General features: G+C 46.8%; 1 protein-coding gene across 1 annotated transcript in view; it reads right to left on the bottom strand.

The window, feature by feature from the left end:
* The window catches only part of Ttc9 (tetratricopeptide repeat domain 9), a 40207-nt gene extending 27440 nt beyond the window's left edge, over positions 1–12767 (bottom strand). The window contains exon 1 of the mRNA XM_050164649.1: positions 12224–12767. Coding sequence (XP_050020606.1) covers positions 12224–12620 — 397 coding nt within the window. The 5' untranslated portion in view covers positions 12621–12767. The remainder of the gene's footprint in view (positions 1–12223) is intronic.
* Positions 12768–22481: the final 9714 nt, after the last annotated feature.

Genomic DNA, 22481 nt, shown 5'->3' with positions numbered 1-22481 from the left:
AAGTAGTCTAGGTAGGACTCTTGCTCTGGGGATAATCTTGTCTTCATTTCCCAAGGTGGGCTACCACTCCTGCCAGAACTTCCATGTGTGCTAGGGATCTGAACTCTGGAATTCAAGCTGTTTAGCCCATACTTTACCCACTTACCCATCTCCCCAGGGCCTACCAAACAGTTTCTATGTGTTTCCTGAGTGCATCCCTCAATCCTGAGAAGCTAGAAGGGGGTGCAGGCTTTGGACCCTTTGGGGCCAGGAGAGGGGGTTCTGGCAGAGTTTAGCTGATTCTCAGAGAACATCTGGTCAACGTTTCCTTCACTCAGCCTCCCCATATCAGCACCAAAGGGGCTGGATACATGTTGCTCATCTTTCCTACCTGGGATTGCTTAGGGGGTGAAGATTTTGTGACCCCCTCCTTTGTCCTTAGAGTTTTCTCATCTCCTTCTCAAGCTCCTAGAGCCTCCTTTGCCACATCCTCCTCATCTCCTCCCATATACTTCCCTCCACTGACATTAATATCACCACCTCTGCACACACCCCTCGTCTTAATCAGCTTCTGCACATCAGGCACCATGAAGGGTGTAGGTGCTGGCATCCTTTAACCACATGGCATTCCCATGCGGTACGTACGCATCTTACTCCCTTGCAGCATCTTACTCCCTTGCAGTGATGAACAAAGTAGCTCTCAGGGGTTGAGCTCTGTTCGGGTTAACAGAAAAGTCAAGATTCAAATGCAGACCCTTATGCTAAATGCTAAACAAAAAAAAAAAAATCTTCCTTCATTATTCAGCCCTGTCCATTGCTGGGTCCTGCTGTGCAGCTCAGGATTGCCTCTGTGTCTTGTGCCCGCCCCCCAACACACACGGGCACACAACCCTCCCTGTAGAGGTATCAGAGAAGAGGCTACTCTAATCTCTGAGAGTTCTGTGGTCTCTACAATCTGGAGATGACAGGTCCATTCGAGAAAAGTGCTCAGTTTTGACTTAGTATGACTAAAATGTTCAGATCTGGCCAGACTCCCCAAGGCTATTCAGTCTTGGGCCAACGGTGACTTTTTTTTTTTTTTTTTTTTTTGTGAGATGTGATAGTTTGGCTGGGATCTATTCCCCGAAACTCTTGCCCTTGCCAGCCTGTGTCTCAAAGGCTTTTTTGTTTCTTTCCCTGCCTCCCTGGGGTCATTTCTGGTGTGGAAGACCGAATGGTTAGAGTCAAAGTCAGAATTTTTGACGAATCAGGTCAGATACAGCATCAATGGGTGCTATTTAGGGTCATTAATGAATACCAGGACCCACGCAGAATTTTATATTGGCTTTAACCCCTCCTCAACTCACCAGCCTCTGACACCCCATATCCATCCCTAACATCCTGAGAGACAATGAAGTCCCTTGGTCTCTTCTCCGAGTTGCAGAGGTTGCCTGGCAGTCTCAGCCAAGTTCTTTGAATACGTAGCTGTCAGCACAGATGAGTCAACTGGAATAAAAGGGAGCTTATCTCCCATTTCCGTCCCCAAATCTGACAGTTCCCAGAGACAAAGGATGAGATAGGAGGATGGCTACAAGCCCTTCAAAGGCCTAGTGGCTCAGTGCTCCCGAAAGGGGGAGTTGGAGAGAAACTGTCCCACCGAGCCTCTGAAGGATGAGCTGCCTGAGGTTGCAGAGCAGGTTTCCAGCAGAGCCTGGTCTCAAAGTCTGAGAACAGAGTGGCTCAAGTTTGGGTGATGAAGAGCCATGGCAGGTGTCCAGTAAAGATCAGATGAATGTGTAGGCCTCCTTCTGGTACTCTGTTGGAGGCAGCAGCAGGCAGGATTCCCTAGACAAGAATCCTGGACACTCATCCCACCCCTTCCCAAATGCTAGACGCACATTAGTAATGTCCAGGACCAACTCATGTCACAAGCGCTGACCCTAGTCGTCCCTGTCTCGCCACCAGATCCAAATTTATGTTAACGTGCAGTCCTCTCCCTACTCTGTGAGCTATCATGCTGCCAGGACTGAGCTCTGTATGAGGATTGGATCCTATCAGGGGACATAAGAGAGAACATAGGGTCTGACAAAGACAGACGAGACATAGCTGATTCCAAGAGTGATACTGAAAAACATGTGTGTTGAGTTACCTTGGGGCAAATGTAAGGAAAGCAAGAGAGCTCATAATTTCTCTACGCAGAAAACTAATGTTTTCATTTTTTCTTTTAAAAAACATTATGAAGCCGAGCGGTGGTGGCACACGCCTTTAATCCCAGCACTCAGGAGGCAGAGGCAGGCGGATCTCTGTGAGTTCGAGGCCAGCCTGGTCTAGAAGAGCTAGTTCCAGGACGGGAACCAAAAGCTATGGAGAAACCCTGTCTCAAAAATCCAAAAAATAAATAAATAAATAGTAAAAACAATAAAAAACATTATGAAGCATACAGTTAGAAATGCCAATATTACAGAAAGATTTTAAATAAAAAGCTGAGCTCCTTTGTCTGTCTGTCTTCTGTCTGAAGTTCTTTAGCCTCTGTTTCCAAAGGTGACAACTGCTGCACTATGATTTGACATGATCTCAAATGCAAAGACTGTTATTGACTCTTAAATATCCTACTGAGGACCGTCATATTAAATGCTGTTCTGCATTAAACCTCCCTGTATAATAGATTTTGGAGACTGGTCTCTGTAAGGACACACAGAAGCACTGTGTACTGGTCTGCGATTCAGAAGAGAAGAACTTGTAAGAGACGGGAAAGGACTTCAGAGGTCCCAGAATCCATCCCTTCCTTTTTACAAACTAGAAACCCATAACTCAAGAGGTAAAATTCCTTGACTTGAGGCAGTCAGCAAACAGGAGACAGATTCTGTAGCTCAGGTTCCTTTGCATCAGGCCAGGCTTCTGCTGTGTTCCTAAGGGCCGGCTCCTGTGAAGACAGCAGCCACGCTCAGCTTCCAGAGCACACACCCAGGGCACCTTCCCTAGCAGTTCATTTCTTCTGTGTCTGAAGCCAGCATCAGCTCTTAGCACTCCCACGGAAGCTACTCAAAACTCATGGCTGGAGCCACACACTCTGGAGCAGGCAGGACGCCAAGAGGGGGAGGCAAGGTGGGCTTCCGAGTCCCTCTGCCCGATAAACAGTTTCACATGCTGGCTTATGTTGTAGAATGTTAGTTGAGGATGTGTTACATTTGTTTATGCTGTGAAACATTTGTTTAATGATGCAAAGATGTGCTACCTTCTTTTATGTTGCTTTTGTTTAACTCTGTGAAGCTTTGTTACTTTGCTGGTCTAAGACACCTGGGTTGGTCTAATAAAGAGCTGAATGGCCAATAGGTAAGCAGGAGAAAGGATAGGTAGGGCTGGTGGGCAGAGAGGATAAACAGGAAATCTGGGAAGAGGAGATAGAGGAGCAAGAGAAAGAGAAAGAGGGGACTTGAGGGGTCAACTTCCCAACTATACAGCAAGCCACAGAGTAAGAAGTAAAGAAAGGCATATAGAAAGATAAAAGCCCAATGGCAATGGGTTTTTGATCCTACTGCACGTACACAGTTTGGATGCTCACCTTACTAGACCTGGATGGAGGTGGGTGGTCCTTGGACTTCCCACAGGGCAGGGAACCCTGATTGCTCTTTGGGCTGATGAGGGAGGGGAACTTGATTGGGGGAGAGGGGGAAATGGGAGGCGGTGGCGGGGAAGAGACAGAAATCTTTAATAAATAAATACAAATAAATAAATAAAAAATAAAAAAGTTATATAAAAAAAGAAAGATAAAAGCCCAGAGGCAAAAGATAGATGGAATAGTTTAAGAAAGCCAACTAGAAACAAGCCAAGCTAAGGCTGGACATTTATAAGTAATAGTAAGTCTCAGTGTGTGTATTTATTTGGGAGCTGGGTGGCGGGCCCCCAAAGAGCAAAGAGTTAAAACAACCAACTACACAGGCTTATTTTTCTCTGACCATACAAACCTAGGTCACCTTTCCACTGACAAGGGAGGGTGTTTAGGCTTTATGGTTTGAATGTGAAATGTTCCTACAGGTTCAACTGTTTGAACAGTTTGTCTCTATTTGGTGGCTCTGTTCTGAGAGGTTGGGAGGTAGCTGGCAGGCATAGGGCAGTAGGAACAGGGATTATGGGATATAGCCCTCCTTTCTGCTTGAGCATTCTTCCTGATGGCAGCTCCTGTAACCAATCACTGCAATTTCTCACTGCCTCAGCCCCAAATCACTCCTGTAGTCCCGCCTTCTCAGCCTGCTGGACTATGAGCCCCAGTCAATCTTTCCTTTCCTAATTTGTTTCTGTCACAGACTCTGTCACAGCATGAAAAGTCACTAACACACCAGTTCTGTCTGGTCACACAAGTTCCAGAGAATGAGAAACCCAGTCCCTCGAGACACAATCCCAGAAAGGGATGCATAAGTTCCAGAAGAAACGACAAAAGGATGGACAAGGGAGTTGCCCTAGAAATGTCAAAGTGTATCCTTCTAACAGCAATGAGATGTAGGCTGTGTTGTTGCAAAAGAAGAAAGCAGATGAACTAAGAGAAATTTCAAGGAGGCACCTTTTTGTACCTAAGTCAATGCCTGCAGAGGTTAGAGATGCCAGATTGTCTTTGGCCTTTAAAGAAAAAGATTTATTTTGTTATTGTTTAATCATGTGTTTTTGTGGGTATGGCACATGGGTGCTAAAGCCCAAAGATGTAAAACTGATCCCTGTGGCACTGAAGTTACAGGCAGTTGTGAGCCACTCAGAGTGGGTGCTAGGAACCAAACTCAGATCCTTTTCAAGAGTAAGAAGTGCTCTTGACAGCAGAGCCATCTCTCTGCCCCCATCTTTGGTCTTTTTATGTCTCACACTGTTTTCTGGGCTAGGGCACATGTTACTGTGCTGTGATTGAGACTAAGCCATACCCATGATCTAGGCTGAAATAGAAAACTATTTCTTTTTTTTTTTAAATATTTATTTATTTATTATGTATACAATATTCTGTCTGTGTGCATGTCTGCAGCCAGAAGAGGGCACCAGACCCCATTACAGATGGTTGTGAGCCACCATGTGGTTGCCGGGAATTGAACTCAGGACCTTTGGAAGAGCAGGCAATGCTCTTAACCACTGAGCCATCTCTCCAGCCCCATAGAAAACTATTTCAACATGCACCTGACTCCAGGGCATCAGGAAGTCTTGGGCTATTTGCTTGAGACACCCAGTTTTCATCCTTGCTGTATGGAACAGGTGCAGCCTGGTGGCGAATGAGTGCAGTGAATGGTGAGATGGACAGCTTCCCTCTGCAGCTGGGATCCAACCGTTAACACTCCAGGAGCAGCTTTTGGCTTTTCTGTACCTTGGTGTTTCTTCCTGTCTGTCTGTAGAGCTGTCAGATCTTTGCATCTTGCACAGACCTTCTTGAGTATTTGGGCTGTAGGGAATTTGGATTTAAGATCCCTTCAAGAGTTTCTGCCTAGAGGCTGCTTGACAAAGTCCCACGGAGGCCTCCCTCCGAAGGAGCTTCAGAGTTCACCTTAGAGACTCAGCCCAAAGTCCAAGGTTAGACTGTTCTTCCCAGTGTCTTTCCTGAATGTGTTTTGCACATTTAATCCTTCTACCTTTCTTTGGAAGATGGCTTTAGAAGCTGCATTTAGAAGGTCTTTAAGACACATTGTCCAAATGCTACCTACACGACAGTCCCAGAAAAAAGTGGCTTTGAGTCTCTCTTTCCTCCTTCTCCACAAATTCTTGCCCCGAAGCTCATCTTTTGGCTAGCAGGTAATTGTTTGCTACTAGTCTCTGAAGTCCTCTTTGCCGTTCAATCACAGTTGTAACTCCTCCACCTCTATGCAGGCTGTCTGGGTCCATGTCTGTTCTTGTTGAATACTCTCTTTTTTTTAAAACTTCATCTCAGCATCTACACCTAGTTTTGTACATTTTAGATGCATCCCTTCATCTCCTACAGTCTCATTGAGGGTTGCCCTCAAAGGCAAACCACTTATGAAGCTGCCTAGGGCCCTTGTTCAGAAGCAGCCAGTGCGTGGTTCTATATTGTTCCGGTGCCTTCTTCACATTCAACAATTCTGAGTTTGCATTTTGTAGGGGAGGTTTGATGACACCATATAACGTGCACCAGAGACCAGTGTAGTGCTGTTCTCTGAAGCCCCATTCACATATGAATTCACAGTACCCCATAGGCACAGACTCTGGCAGATCCATGCACGACACAGAGTTCAATGTGAGTAGGTCATATCTATAACTAAGTGGACACACTGGCAAACCCAAGAGATCACACACTCTCCCTTAAACCAGAAACGTTTTCAAATTCAGGGGGTGAAGGGAGATGTTCTAAGTAACACAAATGTCCTATAGAAGCCAATCATATCCTTTGCTGTGGGATAATCCTCTTGTACACTGTAAAGATTTGTCACTCGAAATGGTTTCATAGAATGCTGACTGGCCAGTACCCAGGCAGGAAGTATAGGTGGGGCAACCAAACTAAGGATAATGGGATGGAGAAGGGTAGAGTCAGGAGTCACCAGACAGACAGAGGGAGCAGGAGATAAATGTCCATGCTAATAGAGGTACCACCATGTGGCAGAGTGTAAATAACAAATATGGGTTAACTTAAAATGTAAAAGCTAATGATTAATAACCCTAAGCTATTGGCTGAGCATTTATCATTTATATTAAGCCTTTGAGTCAATCATCTGGGAAGCAACTGCAGGGTATTTGGGAACAGGTGGGTAGAAGAGAAACATCCGACCACAATCCTTTCTTATTTCTGTTGAATCTCGGCTTAGCCAACTACTTCTGCTGGAAATGGCAGAAAGGGAAGGATAGGGCAACCCATGGTTCAGTCCCATTTTGTTACTTATCAGAGAACCCTGTGTGAAGGGTGCATATGGCATCTGCACATAAAATATGCATATAAGGAAGTTAAATAAAAACAGTTCGCTTGTGTAGCCTTCCTACTGTTCCAGTAGGAATGAATTATGCATGCCTGTAAGAACTACAAAACATGAATTGTGAAATTTTTGATTCCACATTCAAGCTAAGTAGTCAGTCTCATTTAAAACTGATATTGTAAAGAACACAGATGAACAGTGAAATTCTTTCCAATATAAAAATTTAACTTACTTTACTTGTAATGACATTAAAAACAAATTAAAAAAAAAACATGTCAAGAGAGAATAACCATGAAAGAAAAGTTTTATCTTTTACCTTGTTTTGGTTGGGTTGTTTTTGAGACAGTCCAGTCTGAATTCACTATGTAACCAGCCATGAACTCACTGTATAGACTAGACTGACTAATTTTGAATGCCTATCTATACAAGGCTGGCTAGCCCTAAACTCACTATATAGACCAGGTTAGATGAGGAGAGCTAGCTTTGAACTCATGACCCTCTTCCCTTAACCTTCCAAGTACTTGGTTGCAGTCATGTCCCAGGTAAAATTTTTATATTTTAGGATCATTAGGGATATGATTTCCCTGCTTCTTGAACAAGTTCTATATTCTTTTGTTTTTATTTTTTTTTTATTCTTGTGTTTGTTTTTAGAGACAGGGTTTCTCTCTGTAGCCCTGACCGTCCTGGAACTTAAACTGTAGACCAGGCTGGCCTCAAACTCAGAGACTGGCCTGACTCTGCCTCTTAGGTACGGGGATTGCAGACATGTGCCACCACTGCCCGGCTCAAGTTCCATATTTTCCTGTTGTGCTCTTGACATAGTTAGGTTCCTAAGGCACTGATAGAACACTGTGACCAGAAGCCACTTGGGGAGGAAAGGGTTCATTTGGGCTTACTCATCCCAACCTCAGGTCATTGTGTAGGAAGGTTGCTAGGGCAGGAGCTCAAGCAGAAACCTGGAGGCAGGAGCTAAGGTAGAGGACATGGAGGGGGGCTACTTAATGGCTTGCTCTTTATAATTTGCTCACCCTGCTTTCTTATATAACCCAGGACCGCCAGCCCACACTGGGCTTGGCTGTTCCACATCAATCATAATCAAGAAAACACCTCACAGACCTGATGGGGCATTTGGTCAGTTGAAGTCCCCTCTTTGAAAATGATCCTGGCCTGTGTGTGTCAAGTTGACAAACAACTAGAACAGTTCTGAATATTGTGTGCCCAGCCCTGACCCCATGACTTTGAGACATGTCTACCAGAGCCAATAAAGGTGGTTTCAGAGGACACTATTCCAGGATTTCTATTGGTATGAACTTGTTCCTTTTATATTGTGGTCTAAAGTTGAGACTGATATGATACTGTCTACCCTTTGGGAAGAGAAAACAAATCTCCCCAACATGGCTCTACATAGGTAGAGAAATGGCAATAGAACAAAATGGTAAGTGTTTATTGCAGGCCATGAGGAATATCAGGGCACAGATTTCCAGCTTTTGTTGGGATCCAGTGGCACCTATCCCCACTGTTGCCATTTAAATCGTGGGTCTTGAAAATATCAATAAAGCAATGTGTGGTGCACCTCTGTCGCCATACCCCAGATGCAGCCTCCAGAGCCCTAAGAGGAAAAATTCTATCCTTCACAAGGTTCTAAGGCCCCAGGAGAATCATGTGTCTTGCTCAGGGTCAATGACAAATGCAAGCTTGCTCTGTGGCCTCAGGAATGCTCAGATTCCTCAGTCTTCCTGGGCAGGTTAGATTAGCTTTTCTATTGAATAAAATGCCATTCCCTTGAATTTCCCAGAGAACAAGGCATGCAAAACCCTAGCCTTGCACAGCTAGCCAGTGTCCTCCCATCCAAAATGAAATCTGAGTCAGAACAGACAATAACCTGGGGCCATTTGCAGAGTTTGCACAGCCTTCTTGGGCTTCCAGGGACATTCAAATGGGAGTTAGACTAACACCTCTCACTGCATCCTAGCATCTCCCTTGCTATTCTTGAGGGTTCTGTAGACAGAGCATGAAGGTTTGTGTAAGTTTTCTCCAGATGCCTCACCATAGCCGCTTGTTTGGAGAAAGCAGCCCTTAGCAACACATTCTAATTCTCTAGGTGTTTCTGGGCTATTCTAAGTTCCTTCCCAATGCCACGCCTCTATCTCTACATATGGCTCTATGTGAAGGACAGGGCCTTAAGAACCACATCATCAGGTTGTCCAGGGGCCACCAAATCCCCGATGGAAGGAAGGGTCAGCTGCTTCTCTGCCAGAATGAACCTGCTCTTGGCTCCCTCTTTCTTGTTAGCCAGGGCTCAGGGTAAAAGCTACCTCACGGGACAGCCTGCACTGTGCTAGCCCTAGCAAAACAATACGAGTCTTTCTTCTTTCCTTTCTATCCAAAGATAACTGAGAATATGCACTTAAGTCTTTTATTTTATGTTTAAAATAATCTTCATGAAAATATTTTTAATGAAGCGTAAAAATGCTTCTGACACAATGGTAAGTGGGGTTAAGAGCAGAATATGTTACTGTATACACAGAAGGGCAAGGAGCCTTGCTTTGTAAACACACACACACACACACACACACACAGAGGCACACATTCAACATGGATTTCTTTTTTTTGTTTTTTTTTTTTTTTTTTTTTTTTTTGAAGCACTATATCTCTGTGTAGTCTGGCTGTCCTAGAACTCACTCTATAGACCAGGCTGGCCTCAAACTCAGAGATCCGCCTGCCTCTACCTCCCAAGCGCTGGGATTAAAGATGTGCGTGCGCCACCACCACCCAACTAAACACAGATTTCTTCAGGAGGTGGATTTAGAGGTCATTCTGCAGTTCTTTCAAGGTTTTGCTCTTTTCTAGAAGAAAATATCTATATAGGTATCTACTACTTTGATAACCCCACGAGAAAGGACTATGTGCTGCTAGCTGGGACTTCTGAGAGACTGGGCTTTGATGTGATTTCATGTGACAATGCAAAGAGAACAATGTCAGGCTTCTCGTCAAAGTGATTCCTGTGCCGAGCCTCCCTGCCAGGTGATGAATGTTCCACACACGGTGTAGACCCTGACAAAACTGTGCATCTTGTCATCACTCACACGGTTATGCGAGATCTGAAGACATCGGGTGGTACTCGCGGAGCCTTGAATCAAGGTCCCGTATGTTCGTCTTTCCTGATGACCAGGACTGAGGGCTCCCCCAAAGAATTTTGAAATGTAGGCTTTGAGAGTCCCCCAGAGTCTGGGTACCAGGTAACAGGAGGGGTCTGGAAGATGCTGGCTTTCTGCATCAAGTTGTGATGGCAAAGGCATTGTTTTTGGAGATGGAAGGCTCTGGAGCCTCGGGATACCCTCCTGTAAGACAAATGGCTATATTTCTTTCAGTAGTGTGTGTGTGTGTGTGTGTGTGTGTGTGGTGCTGTATGCCATTAATCTCAGCACTCTGAGACAAGGGGACCTCTGAATTCAAGGCCAGCCTGATCTACATGTACAGTTCCAGGCCAGCCAGGGCTACATAGTGAACCCTGTCTCAAAAAGTGCATGTAGGTTCTTAGTAGTACACATACTAAGTTATTAATATTAATAAGGGATGGGTCTCAGAGAAGGCAGCTGGGGGAAAGCCTGCTAGGATCTCTTTCCATTCTGTCACCAGGGAAATTTTCCAAAGTGTTTGAGTGGTGGGGATAGAAGGGCTGACCAGACCTCAGCCCTGCCCTGACTGGGCTGGCCTGACCAAGGACACATCTTGAGTTTCACCAGGGAAATGTAGCCATTTGTGGGGTGGAGGGCAGGCAGTGCTACTTACTGGCTGGTAGCCAGAAGCGTGGGGTGAATGTGGTTCTGGAACACCTATGGCTAATACTGGAGGCAGGCTCCATTAGCACCCCAAAATCACTGCATTAGCCATCCAGAGTGCCTCCGCTCCCAGCCGCTCTGCCCTTTAGTCAGCAGGGCAGCAGCCAGTATGCCAGCCGCTTACAGGAAACAGAGGAATCAAGTGTCCTTTTTCGGACTCACAGAATTCCATCTTTCAGCACCACGATCTTCTCTGGCGCCATTATTTGTAACACTGGGACCAATATCACCATTTCTGTGACTTGGTATTGATTCTTTACCTTTGGAAGCTACTTCACAACGTATAAAGTGTCTCCCCAGGCTCAGTTTCTCCCTAGTAAAGATGATCCCTTGTAGGGCCATGGTAGCACAGCAGAGCGCGCTTGCCTAAAGATGACCTCAAACGTGGAGTAATGTAAAGGCAGAGGGAGGCTGGTGCTCAAAGGGAACACAGTAGGTCTACACTTCTGAATAGAGCCTAGTTGGGGCATTTCCAGCCTCCAGACACATCCACTGGTCATCCCCCTCCTCCTTGCTGGAACAGGTCCATAGTTAGTTCAGGCAACTTCTAAGGTTAGAAACGAATGTCCTTCTATTCTACCAGGGAAGTTTGACTATGCCAAATCCCAGCACACAGGGTTGGACAAGAGAAGAGTGGTTTTGTCACTGTAAGGCAAGTTGCTCATGCCTTCGTTTCCCATATTTCACAGAAAGTCCTTTGAAAGACCCAGAGTTCTCCTTTTTAACAGACTGTAAAGATTTTATACCATATATATATACACATGTATGTATGTATGTGTATATATATATATATATATGCCTCACCCCTAAAGTACATTGTAAAATGTACACCTTTAGCCCAACAGATAAACTTCATGAAGAAGAGCAAGAATTCAGCAGGGCTAGAAACCTACCTACCACGAATTGGCAACCTGGAGCAACCAGCAAGACCCGGAGAGAAGAAAGTAGCATTTTTGGAATCCATTTTGCTCAGGCTGTTAAGGACATCCTGAAAAAAATCCCCTTTGCTACTAGGGCAAGAGAACTTGGGGAAAGGCCGATTCCCACCGGATGCATACAGAAGGGAAGGCATAGATCAACTTTGGAGCGGGTGATACCTTAGTGGGGCAGACAGGTGCATTGACTGTCCATAGAACCCATGGCCTGTGGGACACACCTGGGCGCTGCCTCTATATTTTGAACCCAGGTTCACTGGTGAGCAGTAGCTGTCGCTGCCAGACTCCGCTGGGTCGCCCTCTGTCTGTCCAGCCATTTAAAGGTAAGATTTACCATGTATGTAAGGGAAGAGACTCGAGATGACTATGGCCTTTGGAAGGCATCATCTTGAAAGTCACACTTTTTCTCAAGCGCCTCCCTCCCAGGTCTCCTCCCTGGAGCACCACTGTCACAGGAGGGAGTCAGCGCCGCGGTGTACCTCACTGGCGCTCTGGGACCCAGAGGGACTTGGTCGGCAGAGCAGGGGACAGACGCGAGGCCGGGCGGGGCCCCTGGAGGGGGGGAGGGGGGCAGGGGGCGCGGCGGGGCGCGGCTCACCTGCCAGGCTGTTGTAGCAGTCGACCTCGATGGCTTCAATCGTCTTGCTCTGTTCCTCCGAGAGATGGCTGGGTTTGGGGACTCCGGCCGGGGAAGCTGGCCGCGCGTCCCGTTCCCGCTCCCCTGGAGGTGGCAGCAGCCCCTTCAGCTCCAGCAACGCCCGGTGGTATTTGCCGATGGCTTCGCGGAATTTCTTGTCCTTGTAGCACTGCGCCCCTTGGCTCTTGAACTCATGCGCCCGCCGGATGAGCTCGGCGGGCTCGGCCGCCGCCCCAGCCTGGCCTCGCTCCGGGGCCCCTCCGCCGCCCGGGACGCACGACGGTGGCACGGACCGCGGCCCCTCGCCCAGCGCGGGCGGGTTAGGGTTCCCCGAGGCTCGGGCCGCCTTCCTCTCCATCCGGCCGCCGCCCGCGCCTGGAGCTCGCCGGGATCCCGGCTTTAAAAGCGCCGGGCGCTGGCTTAGCGCCCGGCAGACTCCGCCGCGGCCGTGACCCAGGGCGCCGCGCGCTTGCCCCGCACTCCCATCCTCGTCGCCAGCCGCCGGAGGCAGCTCCCTCCTCCTGCGAGCGCTCCCCTCCCAGTTCCCTCCCCCGCTTCGGTGGCGCCCGCCCTCGTCCCCGCCCTTTTCTGCTCCCGCAACCAGCCGCCGCTGGTTACTGGACCCTGTGCTAGCCTGGCCGTGGTGCAGGGGACAGCGAGGCCCGAACAGGGTGGTGGTGGTGATTGTCGCTGACCCGGAAGAAGCTGGGCTTGCTCAACGGAGGGGAGGATTAACGGCAAAAAGGTTCCCCTAGTTCTCATTCATCCAACCTTCTGAGACTCGCCGTGGCCGAAAGAGGCAGTGGGGGAGGGGTGCGTGTGTATGGGAGGACGGGAGGAGGGGTCACCCCAACAGCTTTCTTTAGAACTAAAAAGAAAGGTGCAACGGGGAGCAATGGGGTAAAAAAGACGGGAGCCATTGCTTGTTTTGTTTGCGGTAAGACATTACTATTTTAGGAGGCAGGGCCTCCCCTTTGTGGATCCAGGTTGTCGCTGAGGTGTGTCTCCCGGGCGCCTAGGACACTGGGTGCACGTTTGCGTGCCCGGCGTTTTATTCCAGGAGCCTGTGTGTGCTTACGCTTATGTGCGTTCGCAGCTATGCAGAATGAATCACAGAATCGGAGATGGAAACACCTGTTACTGTGGGTCATCAGGCTTGGCGGGCACAGGGTTCCAGTTTCCATTACTAGACAGTTCCGCGCCCTTCCTGGGGAGGATCCTCCCCTACATTCTTTCTCTCAGTCGTGAGTGTCCACTGTGTGCTGGAGATGGGATGAGGCCCGCAGGCAGATGAAAACGGGCACAAGTTACTCCTGCCCCCTCTGCACCTCAGAAGTGCCCAGTTTCCTGCTGGTTGACACAGTCCCCATTAGCAATCACTGGACCAGGCAGAGGTTGGAAAGTGTCACTGGGGGAGTAACAGAAACTGCTGCGGAGCGCTGTGAGCCTTATGGGGATAACAGCATTTGAGGACCCTGAACGGGTGGGCAGGAGGAAGCTACATATAAGCCAAGGCTAGGAATGTTCGTAGAACTGTGATGTTTGATATCTCAGGTGTATTCAGGGCATAATGACTTGACGTTGTGGCAGTGGGAATGAGGAATTCCAGGAGTTTCTGGATGGAGCTTGGATTTGATTTATAGGCAGTGAAGAATATAGATTCGTTTTTAGGGTCTCATGTCATTTATGATGCTAAGAGAGAAAAGATGCTCTACTGTGATTGTGTGCAGCATCAGCATCTCCTGGGACACTACTATATTCAAATTCTAAGGTCAGAATCCAGGCCCTTTAAAACAGAAACTCAGACTTAGATCCAGTAACCCAGTGCTTTCGAAGCTCCAAGACTGGCTCAGAGACACTGCTGTGAAGGCGTCCTATTCCAAAGGTCAGGCCTTGGACCAGCAGTATCAACATCACTCACAAGCATGTGGGAAGTGCTGGGTGTATGCAAGACCGGCAGTGATAGGTACCAGACTGACCTGCCGCTCTGCAGCACAGAAAACTGTCAACACCCCCTACTCCCAGCTTACATTGTCACCAGAGCCTAGGAAGCAGTTATTCTGGCTAACCAGCTAGCTCTAGGGATCCACTGTCTCCACCTTCCAATCGCTGGCACTAAGGGTGGGCCCCCAAGCCAACCCGGTGTTCACTAGTGCTTTAACAAATATAAGTGCTATGGGACAATGTTTAGAGTTCATTACCTTAAAAAAAAAACTTCTTGTTTTGTGTGATTGTATATTCTTTTACTGCTTCCCCATTGTAGTTCTGAAGATTGAACCTGGGGCGTCATGCATGCTAACAAGTGCTCGACCACTAAACTGGACCCCTATGCCTTATATATAATGGCTTATTTATTGTATGTCTGTACCATAGGGTGTGGAAGCAATTGCTTTGTAGCCAGAGAGCATTTTACTGTACACTATGCCAGATACTGGGTTAAGCACTTTATAGATAAGTCATTTTACCTTCTTAATAGTCTAGTGAAATAAATGCTGCTACACTAATTTTGAACACCATGCCACAAAGACTTGTGGAAATTCTACTCCTAGTAAGTAGCAAATCTGTTTTTTGTTTGCCTTTTACTGTTGTTGTTTCTCTCTCTCTCTCTCTCTCTCTCTCTCTCTCTCTCTCTCTCTCTCTGTGTGTGTGTGTGTGTGTGTGTGTGGTTTTTTTGAGACAGGATTTCTCTGTGTAACAGCCTTGGCTATCCTGGAACTCACTTTGTGGACAAGGCTGACCTTTAACTCACAGAGATCTGAGTGCTGGGATTGAAGGCGTGTGCCACCAGGCTCAGCTCAGTCAGAAATCTGGTTTCTGAACCCAGCAATGCTGTTCCAGAGTCTCTTGCATCGCTCTTTACACTTACTCATATTTATTCTTCTGTTATTACTTATTTTCCTATCTCTAAAATTACGTTAATTTTAAAGGGCTTTGAGTCAAATCCAGGGCCTCATTTGTGCCAGGCAAACTTTCTACCACTGAGTTTAATACCCAGATCAAGAAAGTCTTGGCCGGGCGGTGGTGGCACACGCCTTCAATCCCAGCACTCAGGAGGCAGAGGCAGGCGGATCTCTGTGAGTTCAAAGCCAGCTGGTCTACAAGAGCTAGTTCCAGGACAGGCTCCAAAGCTACAGAGAAACCCTGTCTTGAAAAACAAAAACAAAACAAAAAGTCTTGAAACATACTGTCATTGTGCTCTTTCTCCCTCATGTATATGTGAGTGTTCCCGTGTGTGTGAACACACAGGCGTGGGATGCAGGTGCACATGCATGTGGCGGCCTGAGGTTGATGTTGGGAGTCTTCATTGATGTTCTCCATCTTTTTCACGGAGGCGGGTCTCTCAGTTGAACCCAGAGCCTAGGAAGCAGTTATTCTAGCTAACCAGCTAGCTCTGGGGATCCACTGTCTCCACCTTCCAATCGCTGGCACTAAGGGTGGGCCCCCAAGCCAACCCGGTGTTCACTAGTGCTTTAATCACTCAGTCATCTCCCCAGCACCCAGTTTGTTTGTTTGATTTTTAAAATGTGACGGAGCTGGATGTGGTGGCTCCTGCCCACATTCCCAACACTCAGGAGCCAAGCAGTAAGTGTGTGCTTCAAATTGGATTCACCTAAGGGAGACCTTGTCTGAAGGAGAGAGAGAGAGAGAGAGAGAGAGAGAGAGAGAGAGAGAGAGAGAGAGAGAGAGAGAGAGAGAGAGAGAGAGAATAACAAAAATATAAAAGGTGGGGCAAACCTGTGCTCCCAGCACACACGCGCGCGCGCACACACACACACACACACACACACACACAAACAAACAGCATCCTTAGTAACAAAAGTAAAACTTGTATAAACATTCTTGAATTTGGTAAATAATAAAAAAATATACATCATCTTAACCGGGATATATTTCATGCTAAGGATGAATGTTTTCACATGTGTAGTTACCATTTGTAGAGAACTAAAGCCTTTTAACTGGATCTGAAGTCGGTATCCGAAATTATACCTTGTGTTTTATAGAATGTTCCTTTTCTAAGTGCTCTGCTGTCTTTAATCCCACTGGAGCCTCGTGCCAGGACTACAGAGGGAAAAGAGCCTCTGCTTACACAATGAGCCTACAGTTTTCCACCAAACGAGGCGCTCTGTCTGCTCAGTGGCTAAGAAGCCTTGAACTCAGGGCAGTGTGGCCTGGAATTCTATCCTGGTTGCTTCCTGGGCAAGTTATTCAACTCTGGGCAACCTCATATTTCCTCGCTCATTAGGTGGGGGTGGGGTTATGACCCCTGGGCTTGTTGGGAAGCACAGTATAAGTCCTTGGCAGATGCTAACTATATTAAGCCTTAAGTCCTACCATGGTGAGATCCCATAATGACGTTGTGACAGAACTCCAATAATTCACAATTATCTGCCAACTCCTGGCCCTTTTGATTTTCAAGCAGTTTATCAGGTTGAGCAGAAAGAAGAGGCTGGGAATGAGGGCTCTGAGATTCTACTGTTAGCCCCAAGAAAAGTCCTTTGGGTAGACAGAGCTGTAGATGACAAATATTGAATAAAGATCCAGACCTTGGATTTGGTAATGTCTCAAAAAAAAAAAAATCATACATCAGGTCACATCAACTATTTAAAGGTAAGGCGTAGGGCTGGGGAGATGGCTCAGTCAATAACATGTTGGCTGTGCAAGCAAGCCTATATAACCCCAGTGCTGAGGAGCCAGAGACGGTGGGGGGAGGGGCAATGTCTGGAGCTCTCTGGCCAGCCAGTCTAGTTAGTTCAATCAGTGAACTCTGAGTTCAGTGAGGGATCCTGGCTGGAGAAATAAGGTGGAGAGTGATCTATGCTGACTTCTGACCTCGGCATATATGTGTGCACATACCCGCGCACACCATACATGTATACCCATAAACACACACAGAGAGAAAAAAATTATAAAATTAAAGGTAAGAATAAGGACATGAAAAAGAGCCTTTTCTATTTTCCCTGCTATGTCTTGCCTTCCATTTTGGACTGAAGGACAGGGCAGGCTTTAAGAAGCAGAGAACCCACGTGACATTTCCTTGCATACAACGCAGAAGTCAACACAAGACCTTAGCACTCCTAAGAATGAAGGGGAGCACCAGTGAGGCAGGGAGGGAAGACCATGAGGGGAGGGAGTGAGAAAGGAGTTACTATGCCCATCTGTCCCACTTGGCAGTGCCTGGAATGATTTTATTTGCTTGTTTTCACTATGCTTCTGTCTGGCTAGGCCACCCATTTGTCGTGTGTTCTAGCTTCCCAGAAATGCTTGCTTCCCCTCAGATGCAATTAAAGAGGTGCCAACAAGAATTTCTCAAATATCCTTTCATTAATTATTGACCATCTGCCAAGCATTATTTTAGGAAATGAGCAAAGAGTGAATCTAGGAGCTAGAAATTTAATGTTTCTCAGACTTTGACACACATTTGAATTGCGCGAAGATCTTAAAAAAAAGTGCCGTCCACGCTGATGCTGTTCATTTAGGATGGGGCTGAACTCCATGTTTCTGATAAGTTCGCATGCTGGTCCATTGTACACCCTAGAAAGAGCAGGTGCTGTAGGAAAGGGAAGCCCCAGATTTTCCCTTTTCTCCTATCTGCCGGGGTGGGGTGTTGCTCAGTCTATTGGTCAGATCCAAGGAGATGAATTGGTCCACATTTATAAAAGCAGAGGCATCAGCCCCTACATAGTTTAGCTCTTTCTTCTGCTTCATTTGGCTGGCACAGGTAAACCGAGTCAGGGCCTCCTTTTGGGATCTGGCTATCTTGCTTTCTCCTCCTCAGGTGCACAATCACCTGTATGTTTTATTGTTTGCATCTCTCATCAAAAGTAAAGCCATTTTGGTGCCTCGCTCACGAGGGAAAGTCCCTTGGAAGCCATTGGTGTCGGCTGCTGGCCCTAAAAAGAGAATCCCAAACTAACAAGTACGGCATTTACTTAGATGCATGTAAAGTGGTGTTTTGGTATCTCCTCCATCGGGGTCCTCAGGTATCCTCTTCCTCAGAAACCTCTGGGAGAAGGTTGACTGAGCCACAGTCGGTGTCTAGTGATCATGGACCTTCAATCCGCCAGCATCAGACCTTCACCTTTCATCCAGAACAGGCAGGCCATGAGCACACCCCTCAGAGTCCCGTGTGGGGTCCCACTACTCATGGCATAACTCATTACTGCTGAGGCAGGCGTGGGAGGGGGAAGTACTTGGAGGGAAAGAACTGTGGTAGCATGGTGCTCCTGCTCCGTCCATGATGCTCCCGCTCCGTCCATGGTGCTCCCGCTCTGTCCATGCTGCTCCTGCTCTGTCCATGGTGTTCCCGCTCCGTCCATGGTGCTCCCGCTCCGTAAGAGTTTCAGCTCTGAATCATCTCTGGGTCTTGATATGGATTCTGCTCCTTGGAGTCTCTCACTCTTTCGCTGTCCACTGATCTTCAAAGCCTCCTCCTTTTGCAGACTCGTCCTGGAGCGGGCATACCTCCTAAGGCGACGGCTGGTGCTTTCCTGGTCTCTTCCTTCAGTTCTGCTTCTTGAGCAGACACAAGACATGGATATTTGAACCTCGTTCATTCAAATTGAAGCTTTTCAGGGTTTGATCACATGCGGACCAAATCAAAGCTATTTTGAGGATGTTCGGCTAATTGCTCCAAACTGCACAATTTACCTGAGAAGAATTATAGCATTTCCGTCATCTGTTTCCATCCATATGTAAGACATAAATCATTACGTTCCGTTTTCAGCATGGGGTGCTTGTACTGATCATCAGAGAATCACAGAGGAGCAGGAGACCCTGGGCCCCTGTCTTCCCTGGTTAGCAGCTGGCACCTGCACTGTCTGCTCATCCCAGGGCTGAGCAGTTTCAGAGTCTGCCACGTGACTCAGCCCCTGTATTAAAAAAGGAAGGTGTCTCAAGCCCCAGGATATTGTATATTTGATGAAGTCTTGCTTCCTGAACCAATAGGACGGGGGAGTCTGGAGAAGGAGAAATACTAAACCCAAAGAAGCCCATACCTTCGTGAAGAGCTTAGCCAATCAGGAATTCGGGAGGCAAAGAAACGCGATTAGGAATAGAAAAACAATTGTTCAAGCCAAATTGACGCGCCAAATAAATTTTCGCCTTTTGTCCAGGCTGAGGCCCAGAGTCTGAAGAACTGAAAATAAATCTGTCTCCTTTTCACTGCTCTGAGTTCCCAGGACTCTTATTATGAAGCGATCATTAATGTTTCTCAGAATAATCTTCAAATATTCTACTACAGAAAATGTGGGCGGTGGTGGTGCACGCCTTTAACCCCAATACTCGGGAGGCAGAGGCAGGCGGATCTCTGTGAGTTCGAGGCCAGCCAGGTCTATAAGAGCTAGTTCCAGGACAGCTAGGGATGTTACACAGAGAAACCCTGTCTCAAAAAACCAAAATAAATAAATAAAATAAATAAATAAAAAGGAAATGTGAAGATTTTAAATTATTTCATATCTAGACATAGTGTGCATTTCATATTTTAACTCATGTTATCTTCTCCCCTCCCCAGACTAATAACATATCTCCCTTTAATTTCATAATTACGTCACCAAACTATATTTTGAAAAGTAAGATCCTTCAGCCCTCCCTCCTCTCTCCTAACCACCCAATCCACTTTCCAGCCTCCTTGTCTCCACTGTCAGTTGTACTACCCCTTGGAGGCCATGATATTCATTATTTACACCTGCTAATGACTTAGGAGACTCTTACTTCCCCTATGCTGGGAGAACTGTCAATCACTGGTACCCTCTCACTGCCTGCACCCACCCCATCCTCATTGCTGGCCCCTATTCTAGATAGAGCCAGTACCATTACTTACTTCTTCCTGTAGTTCAGGGAGGGCACACGGGTAAGGAAATCCCCCAAGCCTCAGGTGCTGAGAGGAAGCTCACTTTCCGTTTGGAATACTGTAGGGGGGGGCTTCGGGCTTCAGGTTCTTCTTGCTCTTCTCGCTTAGCACCTGGACAATAAGGAGAAGTGAAAAAGAGGTGGGTGAGAGGCAGAGCTGGAGGGGTATCAGTTCGGTGCTAAACTCCAACTGTTTGGAATGCTGTATCCACCCATGGGCTTCTCGGGTAAGCAAACCAATGCATTTACACTTAAGATAGTGTGAGTTGTTACTCCTGACACAGCATGGTCCTGGACGTGCAAGCTCTCTTCCACTTGGAGCATGTTCCAGCCCCGTACCAGACACTTGTCTTGCTGCTGTGATAAATACCCGAAGAAAGAGCTTGTCTCGGTTCACAGTTTGAGGGAGGGCATTGCCAACATGGCGGGAAAGAGGCTGCAGCAGGAGAATAAGATGGCTACTCACATTGTATCCTCAATCAGGAAGCAGATAGTGACCAAGGAAGGCTGGTGCTCTGCTCCCTTTCTTGTTTTTAATCTAGGACTCCAGCCTGTGGAACGCCCACAGTTAGGGTAGGTCCTCTCATCTCAGTTAACTCAATATCGAAGCCTCCTCAGAGGCATGCCTAGAGTATTTTCATGTTAGGTGGACAATCAGTATTGGCCATCACAAATCACCGTGTCACCCTCCACCCTACAGTGCCTGCCCTGACCCCCGCTCCACAGAAGCCCTTTCCTTCTCGGCTGATGGTGGACTTTAGCAAGGATGAGGCAACACTGTAAGCTTGGGGCATAGGAATGAGGGATCGCCAAATTGTCCCACGTCCTTCCTGCTTTAGCTCAATGATTTGTGCAATGTTCCAGTTTTATTTTATTGCATAAAACAAGTTATAGCATTCAAGCTTAGGTCGCAGACAGCTTAACTTCTGTTGTAGCTCGTTTTACAGATGTTACTGATGTTGCAAGTTGCATCCCGAATTGTATACATTGTATCTTCACAAACTGCTTACCCATTAACATAGAATTGTCTTTTGCCCCCCATAGTAACCTGTATGCAGTAATTACCCCCTCCCACCCCCTCTCTCTCTGCACTGTTAGGTGTTGAGCCAGGGCCTTCTACAAGTAAGGCAAGTTCTTGTCACTGAGTGACATTCTTCTGCTCCCCACCTAAGACGCTGGAGTCAGAGGTGTGACCCATCACTTGCTTCCCGGACTGTCTTTGGCTTTTCTTCATTCTTTCTTTGTGTTTCTCAAATGTGATCTCTTTGGATGATCTGGCTTCCAGTTTTTCAGTTGCTTCTTCTTCACCAGTCTGCTATGGGACCTACATAATAACTTTTCAATTTGGTCATTCTGTTATTAAGCTAAAAAAAAAACACCTTCTTTTTACATCTTTTTATTGTTTACATATCTGTTGTTATTTTCTTTTGACTTATGCATAACCTTTCAATTTTAATTAATTTCTTTTTATCTTTTGATTGATCCATTTTTCCTAATCTTGATGCTTTATAAGTTTAGGGCCTATATTTGGACATTTAAAGAGCAGCTGCGTCTTTGGTTTTACTCACCAGAGACCATCAGTTAGCCCTGGAGGTTCAAGGACATCTCAAACCTTTTCTATTCTTTTGCTCCCCCTGGTGTTAATTAGGAGAACTGCAGCTTTGGTCTGTTACCGTTTGTTTTTCACTGGCTAGGTTTTGTTGGTCATGCCGCACTTGTAGGCAGTTGTGACAGCAACCAGGCTCATGGATAGACTCCAGATAAAGCAGGACACTGAATGCATGGGTTGTCTTGTTTCCATGTCGAGGAGCCTTGGAGTGCGGGTTTCTTCGCGCCTGCTCAGCACTGCACTATAGAGAGGAAAGGACAGACAGGATGCCGGTGCCAAATTGCCACATTTTTGCTGGAATCCCTTCTCGGTTTTATGATGACCGGCGTCCGTGTGTGTGGCTTCCTAGCTTGCCTATTAACACTCTCGCTGTGGTATTATTATTCTGCCTCATGTGTTGTCACTTTGGTGCCTCTGTGAGGGAAAGAAGACAGTTTGCTAATGTAGCATTTGCTGATATCGCTGTACTTCCTAGTGCCTGGCAGGTACCACCTGCTTCCTTTGGTGGCATGAAATTGGGACTGGCAGGCTAAGGTATTTCAGAATGATGAGGCATTTCAGACTCAGTGAGAGGGACTGGGCCTCAAATCATACTGACCCTGCAGCTGCTTGTGTTTGCGTCCCGTCTCCACCTGCTTCCAATGTTGAGCCTTGACAAAAAAACTTGGTAGATGATAAAAGTTCCCAAGATTAAATATCATAAAGACAAAAGCAGCATAAGCATTTGAAACTATATACACACACATATGTGTGTGTGTATAT

This window comes from Alexandromys fortis, unplaced genomic scaffold, assembly GCF_014885135.2.
Source record: "Alexandromys fortis isolate MF-2015 unplaced genomic scaffold, M_Fortis_MF-2015_v1.1 scaffold_159, whole genome shotgun sequence".
NCBI lineage: Eukaryota > Metazoa > Chordata > Mammalia > Rodentia > Cricetidae > Alexandromys > Alexandromys fortis.
This window is presented reverse-complemented; position numbering and strand designations above follow the sequence as displayed.